Source organism: Mycetomoellerius zeteki, unplaced genomic scaffold (genome assembly GCF_001594055.1).
Source record: "Mycetomoellerius zeteki isolate Tzet28-1 unplaced genomic scaffold, Tzet1.0 scaffold41, whole genome shotgun sequence".
NCBI lineage: Eukaryota > Metazoa > Arthropoda > Insecta > Hymenoptera > Formicidae > Mycetomoellerius > Mycetomoellerius zeteki.
This window is the reverse complement of record NW_017257403.1, coordinates 309,016-332,299: the sequence shown is the minus strand read 5'-3', so window position 1 is coordinate 332,299 and position 23,284 is coordinate 309,016. Positions and strand designations below refer to the sequence as shown.

General features: G+C 36.8%; 2 protein-coding genes across 5 annotated transcripts in view; one reads left to right on the top strand and one right to left on the bottom strand.

Moving 5' to 3' along the window:
* The window catches only part of Sesn (Sestrin), a 209,164-nt gene extending 195,196 nt beyond the window's left edge, over positions 1 to 13,968 (top strand). The window contains exons 7-12 of the mRNA XM_018453834.1: positions 3,735 to 3,905; positions 10,086 to 10,268; positions 10,354 to 10,591; positions 10,986 to 11,251; positions 11,815 to 12,189; positions 12,682 to 13,968. Of these exons, the coding sequence (XP_018309336.1) occupies positions 3,735 to 3,905; positions 10,086 to 10,268; positions 10,354 to 10,591; positions 10,986 to 11,251; positions 11,815 to 12,189; positions 12,682 to 12,768 (1,320 nt within the window). The 3' untranslated portion in view covers positions 12,769 to 13,968. The remainder of the gene's footprint in view (positions 1 to 3,734; positions 3,906 to 10,085; positions 10,269 to 10,353; positions 10,592 to 10,985; positions 11,252 to 11,814; positions 12,190 to 12,681) is intronic.
* A 5,482-nt stretch (positions 13,969 to 19,450) lies between these two features.
* LOC108726330 (glutamate receptor ionotropic, kainate 2) overlaps positions 19,451 to 23,284 on the bottom strand; it is a 147,010-nt gene continuing 143,176 nt past the window's right edge. For 3 of the 4 annotated variants that reach the window (XM_018453828.1, XM_018453830.1, XM_018453829.1), the window contains 2 exons: positions 21,901 to 22,182; positions 19,451 to 20,935 (listed from right to left, as the gene is read on the bottom strand). In XM_018453828.1, the coding sequence (XP_018309330.1) occupies positions 20,846 to 20,935; positions 21,901 to 22,182 (372 nt within the window). In that variant the 3' untranslated portion in view covers positions 19,451 to 20,845. Of the gene's footprint in view, positions 20,936 to 21,900; positions 22,183 to 23,284 lie in introns of those variants that run through there. The other variant, XM_018453832.1, reaches the window with a different exon arrangement.

Sequence of the window (23,284 nt, the reverse complement as noted above, 5' to 3'; positions counted from 1 at the left end):
GGTCCAACAAAATTATTTTCAGACTCGTGTCTAGCTAAAATTTTAGTTATTTCAACAAAATCCGTTCTTTCTACAGTAAACATTGTTAAGATGCAAAACAATTCTTCTGTGATATGCAAAAAAAATTGGAATTAAGAACATTATGCATTAATTTACGTAAAGTATATAAAATATATATGTTCGACTCCTGGCCGAGGTAATATTTTTCGCGTATTTATTGACTGCTCTATACATTTATTTGAATAGGAATCCCGCAAAATTCAGTTACACCAACTTTGATGGCTAACTTCAACGCACCAGGGATCGGTATTCAACCATTGGGTAAACCCTTTCCATAATAGACGTACAATAATAATAATAATAATAATCAACCGCAGACACGCTCTCTTATTAAGCCGTCGATTAATCATTTTGCAGCAATGATTTTAGCCCAGTAAGCGCATTTATCCGAACCCGTTTCGTTTCGCTTGTTTACGTCGGGTATCGCTCGGTGAAATCGACCACGTCGACGATTGTTAAAAGAAAGCGTATGTTAATACATTTGGTGCAACCGTCTCTGATGTTTTTCAATTGTAATCTGATTACGAATGATAACGATTCCTCGAGTTGCGACGAGGTGAACGCGTTCAGTTGAGGCATAACGGCTGCGTTACGTATATACGGTGTTCTGTTATCACTTGCAGTAGGTTTTTTTCTCCTTACGAGACAGTTATAACGGAGGATGCGCAATGTGACGTGTCCCACTTGCGTTCACGCGTTACGTCCGGTGTGGGACGTTCAATATTCCTCGGCGAAAGCCGGCGCCAAAGTGAAAAGTCTCTCGCAGTTTACGTGCGTGTGCCTGGGTGTGCATACAGGTTAGCGACCCATTACAAGGTCGACCACATCATTGTGGGACAAATTGTGTTTGCATTTGTGTTGTAGACGTGTCATAACTGCATACTTTCAGTCCGCGTGCGACAGTAGCACCGCAAGTTGAATAGTAGTTATTTAAGAGTGATACTTATTGACTAGATTAGTATTTATTATCATTCCATTTCAGGTGTTAGATGAATAATATTGATCACTGATAAATATAAAATCGGTAAGACAATTTCCTGGAAATATTTTTTACAATACTAATGTTTTTTACAATACTTCAGATACCGATAATGCGTAGATAAATGCATTGAAACGTTAGTAATGCTTTGATGATTAAACAGTCAATATGTGAAAGTATATAATGCCATTTGTAAGTAAACTTGTTATCGATGAGAAACATTGAGAATTGCAAGGTTCTCTTGGAAAACAAGAAATACCGTTATCTCTGCTTCTCTGCAAAAATTCTTGTAGATATATATATATATATATATATAGACACACATATAGGGTGTCCCAAATTTTATGCCTGTCATAATATTTAAATTCTTCCTATTTAAAAATTATCATAGCCTTGATATTATCATATTAGATTTTTCATCTTAAAATGTTACAAAAAATCTGTCTTTAAAATATTTACCGTCAATTTTGGGACACCATATTATTTACACACACATATATATATATATATATATAATCAAAATTTAATTCCATAGTACTGAACAGTTTCTGCATTGAGCTGTGGAAGTTTTCGGTTTCGTAGATTTTATTGTGAATTCATCGCTGTAAGCTCACTTGCAATTTTCTTTTCTTCGCACGCCAGGACGCGCGTAAGAAAACCGAATGAACGTTGTATGAAGAGATTTTTACACGCATGCGGAAGTGGGGATGTTGCGGAAACGTCGGGGCGAATAAAAGATCCGCTCATCTTCGTGAAACGAATCTCGCAGGAGACGAAGAATTTGAACTGACTAATCGGCTTTCACACACACGAGAAGTATCCATTGCCATTTCGAATTGCGAGCACGTACACTAACTGGCGATATGACGAACGACTGTTTATCCTACTGTTTACTCCGATGCATTTGTTGAAACGCTCCTAAATGTGATTGCGTCAGCAATCGATCGATCTTCCGATCGGCGGAAGCACGGCTAATAAGTTCGACAGGCGGAATATTTATAATGGATGAGTTCATTTCAATATCGATAACTGCAAGAAAAACTGACACAGGAACTATAAATATTAATAAGCTAATATCTAGTAAATTATATTATGTCGTAAAACGTGACTCAAGTCACGTACAGTCACATTCGTTTTTCTTTTAACGATGAATTATTATATCGACAAATGTTAGCATATTAGGAATTACATTAGGAAATACTAAAAAAAAAACCCGGAAGCATACCGTAATAGACAATGTCTGATTTGTGAATTTTCAAATCTCGCGTGACAGCTAGAGTGCGCAAAAAACTATCCATGAGTATTTTTTTTTTAAGATATCAATTATGCGTTTCTTGACAGCAGGTTCTTACGATTGCTTTTTCCTGTAATTTAAACGTACACATAATAATTTCACATTGGTGTATTACTGTTTGTTCTGTCCGATCGATTAAGGAGCAATCACACGTTACAGAGTATAACACGGTCATTAAGCATGATACTCTATGTAGCGTGTCCAGTGTACTGAGCTGTAATTTATGCCGATATCTATCTAGGTGCCCATATCTCTCGTGAGACATGTATACAAAGGCATGAGGTGATGTATTAATCAACAGTAGTCAAGACGAATCGTTGAATGATGCAACGCAAACACCTGATTGCGTGGATAGCTTTCGGATGACCCGGAAACCCACTCCCTCATATCTGTGCACGTGTCGTAAACGCGACACGTAATATTGCAATTAACGCACCTAACGCCTTTTGCGTATGATTAATGCTCTTATTGATGCAGCAGGTGCGAGAAATAAACATGTATATAGGGCATTCGTGGTTCGGAAATCGTGATACAATCGAGAAGATTTTACATGAAAAAGTAAGTTTAAGCCATAAAAGAAAATTTTTTTATAAGGCTTTGTTTTCGAATATTTTAACAGTTTATAAAGTAATAAAATCGTGCATGAACGTCCTGTTTCATTATATTCTCGATTATCCAATACAATAGACACAAACATGAACAGAAATAGTAGTCTTACAGAGAGAGAGAGAGAGAGAGAGAGAGAGAGAGAGAGAGCGAGATCTGTTAAGTCGATATAGTACCTGATGAATATTCAAAGTCGATTTTTTCGAAAACAAAGCCTTACATGAATATATTTTATTTTACGTTTTTGAAATATTTTTTCATGTAGGATCACCCCTTTCCCGTCGTACCTCGATTTCCGAAACACCCTGTATATGTATAGGTACACGTATTAAGCGATTCATGTCGTTATGTGACGCCTAGGTGAAAACGTGACTATATACTTTCTAATGCCGAAAACTTGTCGTGATCGGGGGGAGGGGAGCGGACAAATAACTCTAGAACCAAACAACATGATTAAGCTAGCAAATTATTGCGTAGATACTAACACAAAGACCTTTTTACCTGAAAACCCCTCACGACAAGTGGAGTTCGAAACCCAAATATTATTTCTAGCGTTTCGAGGAGAAAGAAATAAACAGTGATCGTTCTACAGGCAATTTTGTGAAATGAAATTCATTTTAAGAAAATAGTATTTTTAATTAACATCATTTTCTTGTAATTCTTTCTTAAATTTTTGACGTTAAGTATTTTGAAATTTTTTGATCGATTGCTATCTCATCTAATCTACTGTGAACCTTTAATCTACTGTATCTGCGTAACGCTTTTGTTTACAGCAATGTGTTTTGATTGTTACAGACGCATGTCCTGTTGATGGATGCTTTCCTACAGAACAACAGGCTGGATCATGTTTCGAGGGTAATGTCCTCGCACCCATCGTATTTGGAGCATTTCCTTCGGACCCAGCAGTTCATTCTTCGGGGTGACGGTCCACTTCCTTATGACTACAGACATCTCATTGCCATTATGGTAAATTTGTTTTCTTTCTTGTTTTCTATAAAAAATTTATAAGCTGTATGTAGTAGATCTTGAGATAAATTTTTTAATACTTCATTCATTGATTTTTCATAAGAACACATATTTTTGTGACGTTAAAGGTATATATGGATCCTTAAGACGCGCACTAAAGTTTTATGTCATTAGTTGTAGAAGATATTTAAACATTTTTAATCATGCAAAAAAATCGCAACACTTGAACTTCGTATAAATAAATAGCCTTGTGAATAAAATAAAACTGCGACAAATATAAGATTGTGAAACATAAAATTATTATTCCAAATCGTTACACTATTTAAAAATTAGAAAAATATCCCAGGGTCCTACATCTTCCACTTACGGCTTACGGGTTAAATATATTCCTGTGACTTTTATTGCGCTCTTTTACATACATTTAATTAAACCGACAATTTTATGAAAGGTAATTGGAAAGATGTATATTGACTGTAACATTAGGATTTTATCTTGTTCATTAGAAACTTTAGTTCATTAATCTACAAGATTTGAGATGAAATACGTTTCTTTTTTAAAAAAGTCTTTTGGAAGTTTTTTTTCATCAAATGCTTTATTGAATAAAATTTATGCGCGTAAGAGAATTGTTATACTCATGAGCTAAGCTCTTCTTCGCGTTGATGATGCGTCTTCATCTTTTCTCTTAAGTTCCCTGATCACCCTCGACGAACGACAGCGGGTCATCGGGTCAAAGATTATCGCAAACTGAGTAAATGCAGCGCGTGTGTGTTTCGTAATGCCGCACATGTTCTCGTGAAAAGCAATTGGTGAAGATGTGAAAAATAACATTGACTGTTCCTTTATGATCTTTACTCGGTGATCTACGCATTCGTTTGCCTTACTTTTAGCTATTTATGCAGTATGAAAATATGCCATTTGTTGTATGAAATTATATAACCTTATCTTTTGAACATGCAGAAATACACGCACAAGAATCATCTTGAAAACATACTTCTAATTGTAACCGCGTTATGTCATAATTGAGACATAAAAAAATACAGTAAGATAAATGTTCTGTTTTTTAATTGGGTGTAGGTTTTTTCATTTTTCCATGAATGATTTAATTTTTATAATGAAAAGCTTGTTCACATTGCGTAGAAGTATTTTGCGGACTGTAAATAACGCAGGAGAATGTCGAATCGAAGGTTCGCGTGTAAGAATTTGACAAGCTCATATTTTTAAATAAATGAGTCATTTATCATTCAATGCTCAGAATACAGATTCGTGCGAGAAACAGGCTTGTCTAGATAACGCGCACAAGTGGAAAGATAAAATTGATTTGCCAGTTTTACTTCGTATCGTAAGAATAAATTCGCAATATATGCTCGATTATGTAAATAACGTGCATCTTTGAGATCGCAAGATTTTTATCGCTGTCTGAAATCGTTAAATATTTCATACGGTCCCAAAATATTTATCGATCTCCGAAATATATTTTATACAACTTAGAAATATTGTCAGCAAGTATTGGAGTATTTTTTCCGCGATATTCGAGAAACCTGTTTGTTTTTCACAATTAGCAATCTTCAATTGAATTCAAAGCAAGTTTATTAATATATCTTGTCATTTTTTTAACTCGCATTTTCATTTCTTGCAAAATTAAAACGGTTTGTCAAAGAAACCCGTTTCTTAAATTGAGATCTTATTTCTTCTCTGTAGGCTACCTCGCATTAGCTAATGCACAGTTGGCGATTGAATGCATATTTCCGTAAATGCATGTACAAAATATAAAATCAGAGAAACTACAGCGTTATTAGATATGCGATGTAAGCGCGAGAGCAGGTATGCAGATTCCGCAAACTGGTTTGCTCTAAATTGTCGAGTTAACGGCTGTTTGACGAGCATTTGCGGCCGCAGCTGACTTTGTTTATTACAAAATTCCATATACTGTAGACTGTAAAATTGCTATCTCTACAGGATACAATATCGAGGTTACAGCTTCCGCCTTTGAATGATACGCAGTCGTGATCGGATGTCGTTGCGAGCCATTGCGGGCTTGATTCTATACTCAACTGATAATTTGAACAATTCGCATATTAGACAAATTTTCTTTATTACTTCCTCAAAACTCGAATCAAGAACTTTACGTTATTTAAATATTTAATAATAATGATTAATGTCATGATATTCGACTGATCTAAATTTATTATTTGATTTATATTTAACTGTCGCACCTTTCATGCTTTCCTCACGTAATCTCGGGACTTGAACTTCAGTAATCTTAATTTGATATCTTGAAAAGTACGTCAGTAGACTGGTGTGATGGACAAAATATCATCGCAGTGTATCGATCGAGAAGTATTTTATCTCGATAAAAATGGAGTGGTGTGCGGACAAGGACGAAGCAAATTGTTAGACGGTACACGCGGATGTGATAAAATGATAAGGTATCTGAAAAACAGCTTTTCTGGTAAACATTGTGCTCGTTTCTTCGAAACGATCATTTCGGATTATTTATCAAAAATTACATTGGAAATTAATAACATTATATAGGGAATAGCTGTTTAAAAAAATTCATATCAAGATTTTTCATTTTAAAATAGAAATGATAATGAAATGCAGTCGATTCTATATTGATTTGTTCTAGTGTTATTATATAGTTATACTTCATTAATCATTTAGCTATCGGACAGTTCGCATGCAGAATAAATTATTAAAGGAAATATACGAGAGAGTCTTTGAAGATAAATATCATTGTTATCGTAAATCGCATCGTCTCGCTTTTGCATTTATATATCTTCCAAATTAATGCAGGTATGAAATTGTTGCTATTATCGACATACGATAACATTGATTACCATATTATATCAATAATTTTTAATTGATTATATCAGTCATTTTAATAAGCTTAATAGCCGTCCATTTATTTCAAAGACGGTATGCATAGCACAGAAAAACGATAACTTATTAAGTTATTACAGTTATTATCAGGAGCGAATTGTGTGCGTCAATATAAGTTTATGATAGAATCCCCTTTATGATAACAGTATATTATTTCTTGGGGAAAAAAAAACAAAATACTTTTCGCAAAAGTATCTCGATTCTATTTATAGTTATTGTACAAATAATATCGATATAGTGATGTCGGGTACTGTCTGACAACGAGATGTTATAAACGCGAGTTTTCTGCCAATCATCGTTCGCACATATTGTTATTCTCGTCGCCGCGATAATGCCTTACTTTCAGTGTTTTATAATCTTCCCAATCCCCTCGTGATAATCGAGTGAAAAATGGAGATCGGTATCACCCGCCGGTAAATTTCTTCGCGCAAAGCACGATAATTAATGACTCATGCATCGTCGCGTGAAATGATAAGTAATGCAAATTTCCGTAATTGATGAATTTGGCTTTAGTCTTGATGATCAATTATTAATAAGGAAAGCACGCCAAAGTACTCGCGTTTCCTAGGAAGATCCTGACTGAATTCTGGAGGGAGGCGAAAATGTATTTGACGAACTTCTGCTCTTATCGTGACTCTCGAATCGATCGATTTACTGTTCTCACAGTAAACACATGTCTTGTTTGCGTACCTCATCGCAGCCCGTTCTCTCGCTCTCTTCTCTTTCACCGTCGTTTCTCTCCTTCAATCCCGCTTTTTTTTTTCACTCGCATTCGCTCTTCCGCCCCTTTACCCATGGTATTACCATGTCCTGTCACGATGATCGATCGACTCTGTCAGGATCGTGCTGCATCCGACGCCCACGCGAGATTCCCCGGTTGGCGAAATGACGAGTCAGGGGTGCTAAACTGACGCATTTCATGCCCGTGGGGCTTTGCAAAGTTAGTCACGCGGGAATAAATAGATCGTCGTCGAGTTCACGTCAGATAATTTAAATAATAACACCTCAAATAATAGCACCTACGTAAAACCCATATTAAATTTTCAAAAATAGTTTCTTTTTTAACAGAATATGACTAACCGCATCGTTAAGTTAAATTTTCCACTATTAACGTCTATTGCAATATATTGTAACGCAAGGCTATTAGCGTACTTAAAATGGTAAATGCCCAATGTTGAGCTCGTGACTCTTCTGTGTATTTTTAATGATATTTTTAACGCATTTTTATTTTATCATTGATATTGATGGTTTTATTATTGCCTTAATTATACGCTTGCGAACAATTCTCTGGTTAAAATCTCTTCGCTATTAATTTATAAAACCGATAACGTAAAAATCTATGGAAGGTCACGGGATTATTCATCGTTGGGGGATGCAGGATTGAGCATATATCCTTGAAACGGATGTTGCTGTTCGTCACGTGCTGGAAATGATTGTGAGCGTGATAACGCGCGATATTGGCGGCCGCGACCTCGTGCAATTTTACGCTCCGATGCATCATCACGTCGTCGTCAATTCGCCTATCGCCGGTCGAAATTTGTTATTGAAAAATGCATACGGCAAGCCGCTCCGGCCTCCCCACGAAATCGAGCCAATAACTCCGACGCTCGTCCTCGAAAATTTTGCGGGACGGGAAACCCGCCGTTTATCGCGCGCGATGCGTGATATCGCACGTACACATGTGTGCAAATACACGTGCATCATCGACGGCAATAATGCACGGCGACGCCATCCGGCACTCAATACGCGAATAGAAATTCCTCGCGGGGCAAAATTGCTTTCGGTCGACTCGCGCGCTCGACATTTTTATTCGACCCTTATTTCCCTACGGGTAGTATCTTATCGATGAACATTATCTGCGAGCTAATTCTGCAGACCTGTGTATCTGCTTATTGTGATGTACGGGCCTGAGGTAAGCGTGATAATCGAGATTACAAGGCCTGCACCGTCGAAGCTTAACGGCCATAAATTAGTTGATTTATTATGTAGCACGGGGTGCGCATTGATTATGCTATAATTATTTTTCACGACGCGGCATTTAATACATCTGAAAAGCTCGTTTGAATCATATGAAGCTGTTTTTATCGCGCGTATGGATCTCTCGTCTCTTTAATACGTATTTAAATTACGTTTTCAATCAACTAGCGAGTTGCTCACAATGGGAGAAGTAGAAACATGCTTTTAAAATACGGTTACTAATGATAGTCTTTCGTGTCCATATTAAGAATCTTAGCTTCAGATATCTCTTACTCTCTAAATTCTTTTGAAATCTCCTTTTGAAAATCAGATTTAGAAATCTGATTTTAGAAAGTGAAAATTCTGTCACTCTTGGAAAATAGTGACAAAATTTTCAATCTTTAGGAGTGAGATTCACTCTGTAGAATGAGATTCCACTCTAAAGAATTTAGAAAGAAATTTTTTCAAACATTAACAATAAGTGTGAGAATTTTGGAGTCATCAGATCTATTAATTGTTTGACAGGAGTAATAGATTTCAGGAAAAGTAGAAAAAATCAGGTTAAGTACTACCCATAATGTTCCCAAGAATCAATCAATTCTTTTTCTGATGCGTAAAGGTACCTTTTCATGCTGACGCTCAACGCTCATTTTCAGCGTCAAAATAGATCATATGATAAAAATTGACGCTTGATATTCGTTGATGTTTATCACGTGATTTTGACGCCAAAAATAAGCGTCGAGCATCAGCATGAAAAAGTACCTTAAACAGTACAATTATATACAGTTAGAATTATAACGCAAATCCTTTCCGTCAGAGTACTTATCAACATCGCTGTCCTGTATTGTCGAAGTGGTGATGAAAATACATTAATTTGAACTGCATTTATATCGTATGTATTTGGAAAAAACTCGATTGGTCCTGGAATATTGTATAATACTTAATTATTTCTCTCTTTTCTGTAAATTCTATCCTGTCAAGTGATTAATCTGATAACTTTAAAATTTTTATATTTATTGTTAATTTTTGAATAGGCTAAAGGATGTCTGAGGCTTTTGCATTCTTAATATGGGCAAGAAGGATGTGCAAGAAACTGTATTTAAAAAACGCGTTTTCACTTCAGATCCTTCCTTGTCAGAATTACAGCTCCTTTCGGATAACCATCGAAAAATTTGTACGATCCCTTTTAATGATGTACGATTTAGTAGATAATAATCTCTGAGTGTAGGGGAGACGATTACGTTAGAAACGTTGTCTGAGGGTGGCATTAAGCGTCGTGGATGATGCGAGAGAGAGATAAATTGACGAGAACAGGTTTGGAGATCTATCTTAATGTAATTTCAGGCTGCGGGTAGGCACCAATGTAGCTACCTTATAAACCTGCAGAAGGGAGAGTTCCTTCTTCAGGGCGGTGACCCCTCGTGGCTCCAAGGCCTGAGATCGATTCCGGGGAAGCTGCAAGATCTCTATGAGATCAACAAGATCCTAGCCCATAGACCGTGGCTCCTGAATAAATCGCACATAGAGGTAAGCGCGTGGGATTTCAAATTCATGCATAGAATTCACGTGATGTTCGAGGACGGTGATGCAATACAAATGTTTGTATTTTCAGAAATTGACTAAGGGCGATGATAATTGGTCCCTAGCGGAGGTTGTCCATGCGATAGTTCTATTAGCCCACTTCCATTCGTTATCGTCTTTCGTATTTTCTTGTGGAGTTAACGAGGAATTGGATAACGTAACCGGTCATCACTATAAGGAGAACATCCAGGACAATAGTAGTAACATACCGCCTGCCAAAGATAAGCTCACGAGCCCTAAAAAGATCCCCAACGGAGACGGCAAGACTGGTACGTAATATTTATTATAATCCTTCACCGGTAAAATGGAATATCATTTGTCTAACAATGATTATGAATTGTATAAAATTATCCATTTTCACGTCTAAAGAATGATTTTGCTGAAGTGTCCAAAATTTTCTAGATACAGATCTGAAAATAATTTTGTTGGCTGATAAAAATAATAATTACATAAGAAACTTGAACATGATGAGCAATTCTGTAAAAGATTTTGATATTCTAAAAACTAGTTTGAGTTCTACATAATTATTTTCAGATCTGTATCTAGATAAATTTTTAGATATTTCAGCAAAACCATCCTTTCTACGTGTAAGTTCGCTTTTTCGTACTATAATGTTTACAAAAAATTTATATAACTATATATTGAAATTGTCACGATTTATAGAAAATATACCGTCGCCGCCGTCGTCACCGAGCATAGTTGGCGAGCAGGAGGTCGGAGTAGAGACTCTGATGGAACGTATGAAGCGTCTCTCGGAAAAATCCGAGTCCTATCAGATCACGCAGGAGGAGCTCTCCAAGAGATTCGAGACTGTCGAGACGCAATCGGCCGAACTGGCAGCGGCGCCGCAAAGGAGCAGCTCGGTCCTCGACTCTGATATCGGTCTATTCATCGAGGATCCCACTTTCATCTACCAGGATTTCGCCAAGGTGAGCCTCTTCGGTGCCAGTTTTACTATGTTAGTAATGGCGAAACAGTTAACCCATAGATATTCGCTACGTATCTTAATTGAGCTCATCCATTTATGTTGATAACATCAGCGCGACCCTCATGTTATTCAACAACGTGGCAATGATTCCTCGCGCGCGTCCGCTGTTTTTGTACGCCTAGTTGAGAAGTGTGTAATAATGGATTAGAACCGAAAGACGATATTCCAAGGTAGCGTGTAGCTCATCCATGAATATTTAAGCTGACTGCCTGCTCCGCGCGTACAGCTTACGGCTCCGCTCGCGTAACTACTATGAATATTTACCGCGCGACGACGTTGTGTATTGGCTGACTTAAGATAGGCTACGAAGGCGGGGCACAACGCTTACGCCAGGCGTTAATGATAATAAAAAAGTCGCTTCGCCGGTTACTACCCGTAGGATATTCCTTCGTTCCCTAACATGAACTCTATACATCTTTCGCGAGATTTTTTATTGGCAATACAACTTTTCTCATCTCTTGGTGCTCTCTTTTTTTATTGACTCGATGTTTTTCGTCTTTTTAGCGCGGTCAGTTGAACGACATACCGACCTTCCGCGTCCAGGACTATTCCTGGGATGATCACGGTTACTCCTTGGTGAATCGTCTGTACAACGACGTCGGTAATCTCCTCGACGACAAATTCAAGACCGCATACAATCTGACATACTATACTATGGGCACGCACAACAAGGTCGATACGTCGCGCTTTAGACGGGCGATCTGGAACTACATACAGTGTATGTTCGGCATCAGACATGACGATTATGATTACAATGAGGTGAATCAATTGCTCGAGCGTAGCCTCAAAACCTTCATCAAGAGCGCCGTTTGCTATCCGGAGCGCGTCACAAAAAGGGATTACGATCGCGTCATGAGGGAATTCAAACACAGTGAAAAGGTAGGTAGAATTATCTTTCAAATGTGTGATCTAACTTGACTAAAATAATTTAATTGAAAAACAAGAGAACATATATATATTCTTTATAATTCTTTAAAAAGAAATTACTTTAATCAAACCGCTTAGCTTCTTTGATTTTAATTAAAATATATGATTATGCGGGTAGTACACAATAAGGTTGCATTTCCAATTTCAAACGAATCTTATAAAAATTTAAATAAGCAACAATTTATGTAGATAAGTTTAAAAGCTAACCTTGTTAAATATAAAATACTTGATATTATTCGGCTGCGAATAACTGCTATCAGTCTCGCGATAGAAAGTTAAGATTAGCTCGCATGAAATACTTTTGCATTTGAAATTAGTTATTTAACATCTATGGTAAGACTTTTATCACGATGAAACGAGAAATATAAAAATTTATTCTCATAAGTAGGAGGTGAGGAAACGAGACTGTTGGACGTTATTAAACCTTTTCCTTTTGTTTTTCAGGTCCACGTGAACCTGATGATTCTAGAGGCTCGCATGCAAGCAGAACTGCTGTATGCCCTTCGTGCCGTGATGCGGTATATGACCTAAAGCGAAGTTCCGCGTCGCTCCCTCGTTTGTCCGCTGTCTGTCAGTCTGCAGTTTGTCGATTTGTTTTCTCGCGCCACGCTCCATGCCGTAAATTCGCAGACTTCATGCGCGCGGCATAGAAAGAGCAGGCAAGCGCGATATCATCGAGTCTTATACAGAACATCACACACATATGCACGCGCTATCATAAGGCCGCTTCATCGTCGACTCGTGAATTGCGGCGATAGCGAGCAATAGCGATTCTTCAACGAGTGCTGAAAAAGGCGATAGTGGAAGAGCAAGAGGAAGGAAAGGAAAATGCTAATTGTGGGGAAAACAGAAGATCATAATATTTGGCTATTCAGCTGCGCTCTCGGCGCGATTCTTCCGATGGCGCCTCAACGACGAGACCAACGCGTCTTTGTTCCTCATACGGCTCACGAACATTGTCGATTGCACGTTTCGTCTATTCGCGTAATAAAGTAAAAGTTGATGGCGAATGAAGTGTTTCTCCGCACTTATTTGAAAAGGAGATTGTGAAGAGGTCATACAAACGGAGAAAGAAATTGTGCGAACAGACAGGAAGACATGACAAGGAGAAGAAAGATTTATAATTTGTTTTGTACATAGACACTTGTATTTTTCTACGTTCGACATTATAGCAGACTGTTATTTGTGCGTTTCGTTTACGTTTCAGATCTGTTAAAAAAAAAGTTTGCTCTCGCCTTAGAAGCTTTCAAGTCGCGCTTTTAACTTGACACGTACACGACACATACACACACACACGTACATATACCCTTCTTATTACGTTTGGAATTGCGATCTTATTCGTGGTTCACTGAAGAAAACGCATCACCGCATTCATATATCAAGCAAAAGAAAAAACTCATAATTCCGCGCGTACATTTCGCTTCTTCTTTTATGCCGGATGGCTTATTGAGAAATGGAAAATTAATCGTAAGGCTAAATTAAGAAAACTATTAACTCTAATTTCGTCGTGATTTTATCCTTTGCCTCGGATCCGATTTGATTCGACTTCTCCGAGTTCTCATGCTTGGGGCGTACGCTTCGAGTTATCGGAATGTCGAATTCTCGCGTACGACGCAACCGTGCGTCGTCGCGAACGTCGGATCGAGAAATTGTCTTTCGCTCTGTATATATCTATGTATATGTATGTAATGCGTTTTATCTTCGTTTCATTTTGACGATACCTATCCCGTAAAAAAATACCCGTGAAAGAGCTAACATAAAATTGTACCTACTTACCATTCATCATACGCGTGTGTCGAGCAAACCTTAGACTGTAGGACGATCCGCAGCCGCGTGCATAGGCGTGCAGATTATGTTACGAGCACGCGACCGCGGAGAGAAGCAATGCCTGTCGGCTGTGTTTATTTACCGAGGGATGATGCGCCGCTGTTGTTTAGTCGAACGCGAAGAGCGTTGCAAATTCGCTTTAACCCATGCACCATCTAAACCTAGGCTGCTTTTCCTTGAGATTAGCGATGGAAAGCCACGTTCGCGTCGAGCTTTACGCGAGAAGAAAATTGGCGTCTCGAAAGAAAAGAAGATTATTGTATCCGTTCTTGTGCTGATGGCTTACGCTTGAAGAAGCAGGAAAGAAGTATAAGCTTGGAGAACGTGGTTCGGGATTATCCGAATTCTGTGTGCGCCACTGAAAGAACTGACCGATTCCACGTGAACACCAATTTCTCGACGCCCGATATTACGCGCGCGCGCGAGGGCGCTTATCAACGAATTTCGATGCCTTCGGCGTAGCGTTCTAATGAAACGTTATATAGAAAGGAAGGAAAAGAAAGAGAGAGTGAGAGAGAGAGAGAGAAGAAATTTGATAAAAAGCGATAGGAATCGCGACGCACGGCTGACGGAGCCCTGTCCCTTCCTCGGCGATTGATTGCGATCGTGCGAGAACGCCGTTCGTTCGATGTCAAAGTGTTGTGTATGAAGAGGATCGAGGCGAGGCTGTTTAAACAAATCAAATTCTTATAATAGATTGTTAAGGTATATACAGACACGCAACATACATACACACCTATACATATGTACACGTACAACACATGATACACACGAAAAGAACGTGGCACAAACTATTACACGCGAAATATACGTGTTCTGTGATCGCATATATCTATATATATGTATACACACATACACATAAAAAAGCGAATATATATATGTATATATATATAGATACATATATACGCATATTTACGATTAACTCGGCGAAAGAAAGGGAGGGAGAACGAGAGGGAGAAAGTGATGCACGTGGCGAGTGCGTATGAAGTGCGCACGTAATTGGAAGTTTGATGATTCTACCTGTAGCGTTTGTAATTAGGGTGTCTCTTTATTATATAATTGTGCACGTGTGCGTACATATGCGCGGGCGCGCCTCAGATAATCGATTTATTTACGTGAGCGTTCAAGGACGTGATAATCAGTACTTTGGAATGTGAACGTGTTCTCCGTGAATGATCCTTTGATCTCGATTCAGCGAACGACTATAAGTGGCACACACAGTGAACAATAGAATTCTGCCAGAAAAAAATTGAAATTGATGCAATTTCAGTAAATTATGATTATTTGAATTCTAAGGAAAATTTTATTTATATATTGCAAGAAAAATTTTATTTATCATATATAATAATAGAACTTCGTATATATAAATATACTGTATATATTTTTTTGGATTTATTCTATACTTGTGTAAAATTATACATACGTATAGATAAGTGTATATGTATACACATATATGCAAAATTTTTATTTAATGTATAACAATACAGAGTAAATTTTCTTTTTACGAAATATTAGAATTTTATTGCAATCTTATAAACGCGTTGTTTAAAATTTTATAGAAATTTTTTTAATACAGAACTTTTATACTTAATTACTGCGAGTAAACATGGAGATAATTCTTATCTCTGCATCTGGATTTATTGAGATTGCACCAGTTCAATTCTTGGTCGACTTATCTAATCCAAGCGATGCCGAATTACATTTCTCACTCCGGTGACGGATTTATTCCGGTGGAACAAAGTCGAATTTCAAAGTACGATTCTGTGCGCATAAGCGTAAACGCATATACGCACGCAGGGGCACGCATGGATCGTCCGAATGATACGGAACTAAATGGATAGTAAACAGCGAGACCTATCGACCAACAGAGCGACGCGTTTCTTTTTTTTCTTTAAGCGACGTCTCCACATATCACACCAAGAGTTTAAAATAGAAAAAAAGAAACGTTTTTGCGTCGCTTACAGTTCATCTCGCCGGAATGGAATAGTCGAATCGGCAGAACCAATAACTTTTCGGCGATCGAACTTTTTCTCTCTTCGCTTTGTAACGTATCTTGCCGTTGCGTTGTTTACGAGTAATAACAGAGAAAGGATGCGATTTTGCGATTCGGTGCGACAAAAATCGCCATTCATAATATATGCTAATGACAGTATTTTCAGTTTCACTTTCTCTCTCTCTCTCTCTTTCTGTTTAAATTATTTCATTTTAGGTTCTACTCCGGAACTCTTTCTCTTTAGCTACCTCTCTCTTTCATTTCTGTTTATCTATTTATCTCTTTCGTTCGCAAAGATTTATACAATCTTGTTCGCAATCGATAAATTTAATGAACTCTAAACAGTTTCTTTCATATTTCTGCAAGGATGCATATGCCATCATCAAATCGTCAGAGATCAAAATTATTAAATTGTATCATTTCTTATAGAATTAGACTCACTACACGAGAGTCCAACACAGTTGAAACCAAAGAGATATGCAAGAAGTTGTGATCATTTGAATTTTAATAATATATTATCTAAATTATTATCTAATGTGTTAACACACAAGATCAGAAAAAAATATTCTACTCGACACTGATTACAAATGCTCGAAATATGTTATTCGCAGAGCTTTTATGACATTTGATCGCCTTATATATTCAAATGGAAAACTAAATTTTTCACACGTTTAGTTTGTAAGTATTATGATTTCTGGCATTCATAATGATTTTACGTAATTTTTTATTTCGTATTGATATAGATTTCGATGCATATACATTTCCGGCGCGTCACGGAATCACCAATGAATAAATGTTCGTTAAATCATCGTAATATCTACTCGTTTATGCGTTTTAGAATAGTCGCGATGCTCTCAAAAACACCATCGTCGAAGATCGCACATCGAGAGCTATGTTATAACTTTTCGAATTTTATATAAAACTAATAACATTGTTTTTTTAATACATTCAGTTACGTAAGAAGAAACTAGACTATTACTTCAGAATTTACTTATTTAACATAATCCGAAAGGACCCGTGTTCTTCTATTCTTTCTAACTTTTCCTTTTTCCTCTTTTTTTTTTAAATTTCTATCTCGCAGCTTTTTCATTTATCTCTCGTTTTTTGCATTATTTATTTAACGCTATCTATAATCTATTTTATTTTTTATATATTATAACGCCAGCCTTTAAGCTCTTTTTTTCAACCTGTTCTATCTTTAACTATCTTTTTATTCTCATCAATCTTTATTATCGTTTTTTTGTACTGTTTATTTTACGATTATAAAAAAAAGTGAAAGAAAATAACAAAAAAATAAATTTTAAAATAAAATAACAAAACATTGATCAATGTAGACGATAATGAATTGCAACAATCGCGATAATCGTATACGTGGATTGATCTCATAATATAATAATCGAGAGAGAGAGAGAGGGGGGAGGGAGGAGAGAGAGAGAGAGGGGCAAAAAGAGAAAGGAATACGCGCAAAGCTTGTAGAGAAAGAAAGGATGTTGTAACAAGAAGGACGTTGTAACGATTACAGACGACGTTCTGCTCCATATCTTTCTTCTTTACTTTTTTCTCTGGAAAATTGAGATACGCGAGATTCTCGTTGAAGCTGCACGCGAATGTCGCTGCAGCGGCGAGTCACACATCAAAGCGGATTATAATTTCACGATAATTCTAAGGGGCACGGTAGAAAAGAAGAGAATAGGAGGAAACAGGTAGAGTGAGGAAGGAGGTGCGAAAGAAATTGAGATTTTTATGTTGTGACGATTAAGTAAGCAAAAGCAAAGTGCGATCAGAGACATTGAGCCAGAAAATGAGATCTCTGATTTTACATACCGAAATATCATTGTAAACGCCCACAAGATTTGTCAAGGATGCCTTTATGTTACGACACCATTATTATTATTATTTAAATATTTATTACTTAAATATTTTAAATATCCAGAAGATTCGTTATTTTATAAATATTCTCGAGACGTTCGTATTATTTGGGTTTCATGCTCCGTGTCTGATCGTGCTTTACTTTTCGCTCGACTTTTATTCATTGTTGTTTCTCTCTTGGATACGTATGGCAGGGCAAGTCGGGATTTTTAGTCGAGTTGACACCTCGGTAAAGTGTATAGTGAGAATCTTGGAGGTGGACGAGTACAGAGAAAGAAAATTGACGAAAAATAGCAAGTTAATGTACGAACGGTGAAGTAAAAAATTTAAAAAAAATTTAAAAAGGAACATACATATATATAATGTGTGTGTATGTGTGTGTGAGAGAGAGAGTATGTTTGTGTGTGTGTTGAATTGGTTTTAAACATTGTCCAGTTGTCTTGAATGGGTTCAAGCTCTTAAAGAGAGAAGGCAAGAGAGAAAGAGAGAGAAGTGCACAAGTTGTACACAGCCGAAAGAACAGTCCACCTCCGAAAGTCACAAAAAAGCATATTAAAATAGTACATGCCACCTTATCGGGAATGATTGTGTGATAATTACAAGTGATTTGACTAGGCCCCCTTCCCTTTTTTGGACGATCAAGCGGATTATTATCATTAAAGATGTTTTTTTTTTCGATTGCACATCAATATCTCGGTGACTAGATCTAGAGCGCTGAAAAGACAAAAAGTACACTTTTCTCATTTCACGCTCCAGATTTCAGATTTCGAGCTGATCGAGACGCGGCTAAAAAAAAGCACCCTTTGTAATAGTAATCCTTCGGTTTCACCAACGAGGAAGAGATTCCGAGAGAGAGAGTTGGGAAGGAATTCCTTGCTCGCGAAGCTCGCCATAACATCTCGGTCATGTTGATTCGATTAAGCCTCGCGGTCGTAGCTTAATCTTATCATGGGCCGGCGCGAGCTCGCGATCTCTTTACGAGAGTAATTTAGGAATTCTCGCTGTTTTGCGTATTCTTCGGCGATAAGCAGGTTGTCGATTTCGTTTTGTATCGCGTATATGTAAGACTCGAACGGTCGCCGCCATACGTGCGGCCGGGGAAGGGGGTCGTATATGATGTGATTTCTTTTATATCATAACGAATAATGAATACTAAGAAATATTATAGTTTCATATAAGTGAGATATGTTATTTGTCATTTATTTTATCTCTTAATAAATGATGTTATATAAAAAAAAGTCGACAGATTCTTCACCTCGCCTTATCCAAAAGCGACTCACCGCTGAAATGTGCTATTCTTATAAAATTATAATATTAGAAGACGATTCCTGCAACATCGATTAGCTGACTGATATTAATTTTAGTTCCATCATCCTTAAATTGAAATGAAATTTCAGTCTCTAAGATTTAAAATCAAATCTTATCGTAACATATTTTTCATCTAACTTCAATTATTTTTTACAATTATCAACAGCGATTATATATACAGTCTGAAGAGGATCAGGAAGAAGACAATAATCGCCCTCATCATACATTTATTCGCCGGCTATCAGCATATTACAGCACATGTTATACACATGACACCAAACGTCTAACAACTCGATTAACGCTAACGATTACTCACTCTCAGCCACATTTGCATAAAATAGTCCCATTATGAATCTCACTGTTGTTTTCTTCGCGCGGCGATATTTACAGAATACTTTGCGTGTACAATTACATTGTAGGCAGTCTCTCGTAAAAAGAGAACGCATTTACAGAGCGTGTCTAAACAATGTGTTCTGTGCATGGATTGAACGTTAGATCTCGTGCGAGAGTAGTACGAACGTACTCCAAATGATATCGTCAGAGATATCGGTGATCGCTATTGTAGATATATGTCGGATGGTTTTAATTCTACCAGCGTAGGACGGGTTGTTCATCATCTGTCGTTCAATGTATTACTTTTTTGATCGAATTGTGATGTCGGTTAAATTAGAATTGGAACGTGAGAGTATCACGGATTCCTATCTCGTGGTGATTGCTTCGCCGACGATTGAAGACTCGATATAAAAAGAAACTATAAGCCAAAGATAAAAGATCTCAGGGGAAGCTATTTCACCAAATAAATTGTACCTTCGTCGGGAACAATACAAAAGAAGAGGAAGATGAGAAAAAAATATTCCTCTTCATTTTGTACATCGTAAATTGTACTTAAGATGCTCATACAGGACGCTTGGCGTACAATAATTTTTCAACGAAAACATAATTTCGAGGATAAAAATTTCACGGTCCATTTAAGTAAAGTTATTACGTTAAAATGTCGCTGTAAAATACCATTAACTTTTTTGAGTACTTAACTCATCCAATCTTGATAACGTCGATTTTGATCGCTCCATAACGAAGAGAATTTTCTTTCGCAAGGCCGAGAATTAATATGCATGCGAGCTGGTCGTAACTTTTTAATTTAAGATTTTTCTTCGGTGTTCTGACAGTATTAAATCACGTTACCTGAACGTATTTGAATACTTTTTAAAGTGGCGAATATAAAGCAGCGAACGCTTTGCCTCGGGACGATTATACTGTGCCCCGTGAATTGATTAATCGTACAAAATTCGCGACGAGAAAAACCACTTTAGAATCACGTTATAACATTTTATCAATTAAGTTCACAGTATACAGCGTCGATCTCTCGACGGATTTATCAAATGTGCGGAAAAGCGGCGCACGCGTTGCTTTACAAATACGTTTAAGCTCTTTCTTCGTAATCGCGAACGTCGACGACGAACATTTATTGTGCAAACATGTTTACTGGATAAATTCCGTCGACATCGTCGACGGAAATCTATTAACAAATCGATCGTAATTGTTTTTCGCGAGACGCTTTGTACTTGTTCCTGGTTATGATTATAATGTTCTAGTGCTGGTCTTGACGTCGGTTTAATTGCCGTCATAATCGTGTGGCGGTGCATGATGATGCATATGGATGTGTGGAGGCAGTTCAACTACGGGTACGGCCAGGTTGCTTCTCTGTAACACAGTCACAATTACAAAATGATTGTATAATAGTTACACGAGTGTAACATCACAGCAGTTGCACAGATAATATGCCTGGATGAAATTTACGGAGATCGAAATATTTTAGGTAATATTGTAGATGGGATTTTTCTACATAATTTTATCAATGTGTGGAATCTCAAATGACCACTCTTATTACTTTATTTTATTGTATCATTAAATGCAACTCAATTTTTTAGAACATTTAATCTTCGTTAATTATCTGTCGACGATTTGGAATTTTTTACGATTTCTCGATTTAACTTCAGTAGATAATTGAATTAATTGCTTAAAGCGCTATAATTAAGATTCAATTGGATTCTGTCGATTCTTTAATCTTCAGTAAAACCTATATCTTGCACCACTGAATTATTCGTAAGAAAAAATGAAGAGATAATAAATCTCGTGCCCATCCTGACGAGAAATAAATCCGCTTGCCAGATACACGTTAATTAAAGAACATTTCAATGCAATTATGAGTTTAATGAAAGTGGAGCATAAAAAGCTTACTACTGAATATAAAATATAATTGAATAACGATATGGCGAAGAGGAAGAGAGTTCTCTCTTAAATGAAATTGCGATATATAAAATTGATTTCGGGTAAAAGTTAAGGAACATCAATTTGATGAAGAGAGATGATCAAAGAATCATAGAGGTTCATTTAAAGTCCGATCTTATATCTAAGATTATTTTAAGTCCGATTTTAGTCTTAAGATTCGATTCAACAAATAAAATGATCATATAGCATCTTGACATTGCAAAAGATATTTTGGATAGGTGTAATATAAATAAAGTTTGTAAAAAATGTTTGTATATATATTTGACGATTAGAAAAATGAATAGCCTTATTTAACTCATGTTAATATGTCGGAAAAAATGAGCGTCGCGACGGCTTGTTGATTAATGATAATTAATGAGCGACGAGGCAGTCCTTACCTGGGATCTCATCCCGTTTACGGGGGTGGCAGTGGGATTATCCGGCGAGTAGCCGATCACGTGCGTAGAACATTTGTCGCAAGTACGCCGTCGACGAGACGACGCGCGGCAGCGTAAGGCGCGACAGAGTTCGCGTGCCATCTCCGAGCAGAGCGACTCTTGCTGATTTGGTGGCTGCTGATGTTGCTGCTGGCACTGTTGCTGCTGCTGCTGTTGTTGCACAGCCTGAGAAATTCCCTGAAGAGAGCCGGAGATAGGCGTCGGAGGGACTGGAGGCCTTTGCTACATCAGCAATGCGTAACGATGAATTATTCGCATGAATGACTCTTAATGACTTAATTATTGAAAATAAAATTCAGAAAAGGCGGATTAAAATATATCATGATGCGGGAAACATTCTAAAATTAGTGAAAAGTATTGTTTCTTTAATATTTTTCGAACTATAAACTATTTAATAGATATAAGATATCGAAATAATAATGCTATATTAATTAAACCCAATGTGAAGTGGACTTTATTTTAGTAGAATTATTAAGGTAAGTAACTGCTTCAAAATGTCAAATTTTGATATTTGTAAAAAGATCTTCTTTGATCTTTTTCAAATACAATATATTTGAAATAGTAAGAATTATATTTGTATATATATATATATATATATATACACACGAAGGGTATCCTAAAAGTAAATTTCCCTATCAGGAAAAAAAAACCAATTATGAATAGATTGTGCATTGTAGAGATGTTTCGTTGGAGTATGTTAGCAATATTCTTTTTATTTATTGTCACCTTTATTATAATCATAAATTAGCTGAATAAATTTAAATATAGAGACGCCAATACAAAACATATCCGAATTACGCTGATTTTATTTGACTGCAAAAAACAAAAGTGCAATAAATATTCAACGTCATCTTCAAAGAAAGATTTTTTGAAAAGTCTTTTTGAAAAATTAATAGGCCGTAAAAATTTATAGCCTTCGGCCGTAATAGACATTAAACTCTTGCTTGTTGTGTATTCACATATACGATTTTAATAAATCGTTTATTAATTTTTTTGAAGAAGCTTTTTAAAAGTCTTTTTGTATAAGAGTCTTTTTATTTCACGGCAATGCGCGTTCTCATTCAGCAAAACGAACACAGGATTTATTGACATAACTTTGTTGAGAAATCATTCGCTATCATACTTTCCTGTACTTAAATCTTGTACTTAAAAAATATGTGGGTGGTAAAAATTTTAATAGTGACGATGAAATCAAAGTTGATGTGAAATCGCGGCTCCGATCCAAGAATACGTTTTTTCATATCACTACACTGAAAAAAAGATTGGCTGATGCAGCAAATTAGATGGTAAAATATGGCATAGCATTTTTAATTGGCTGCAGCAG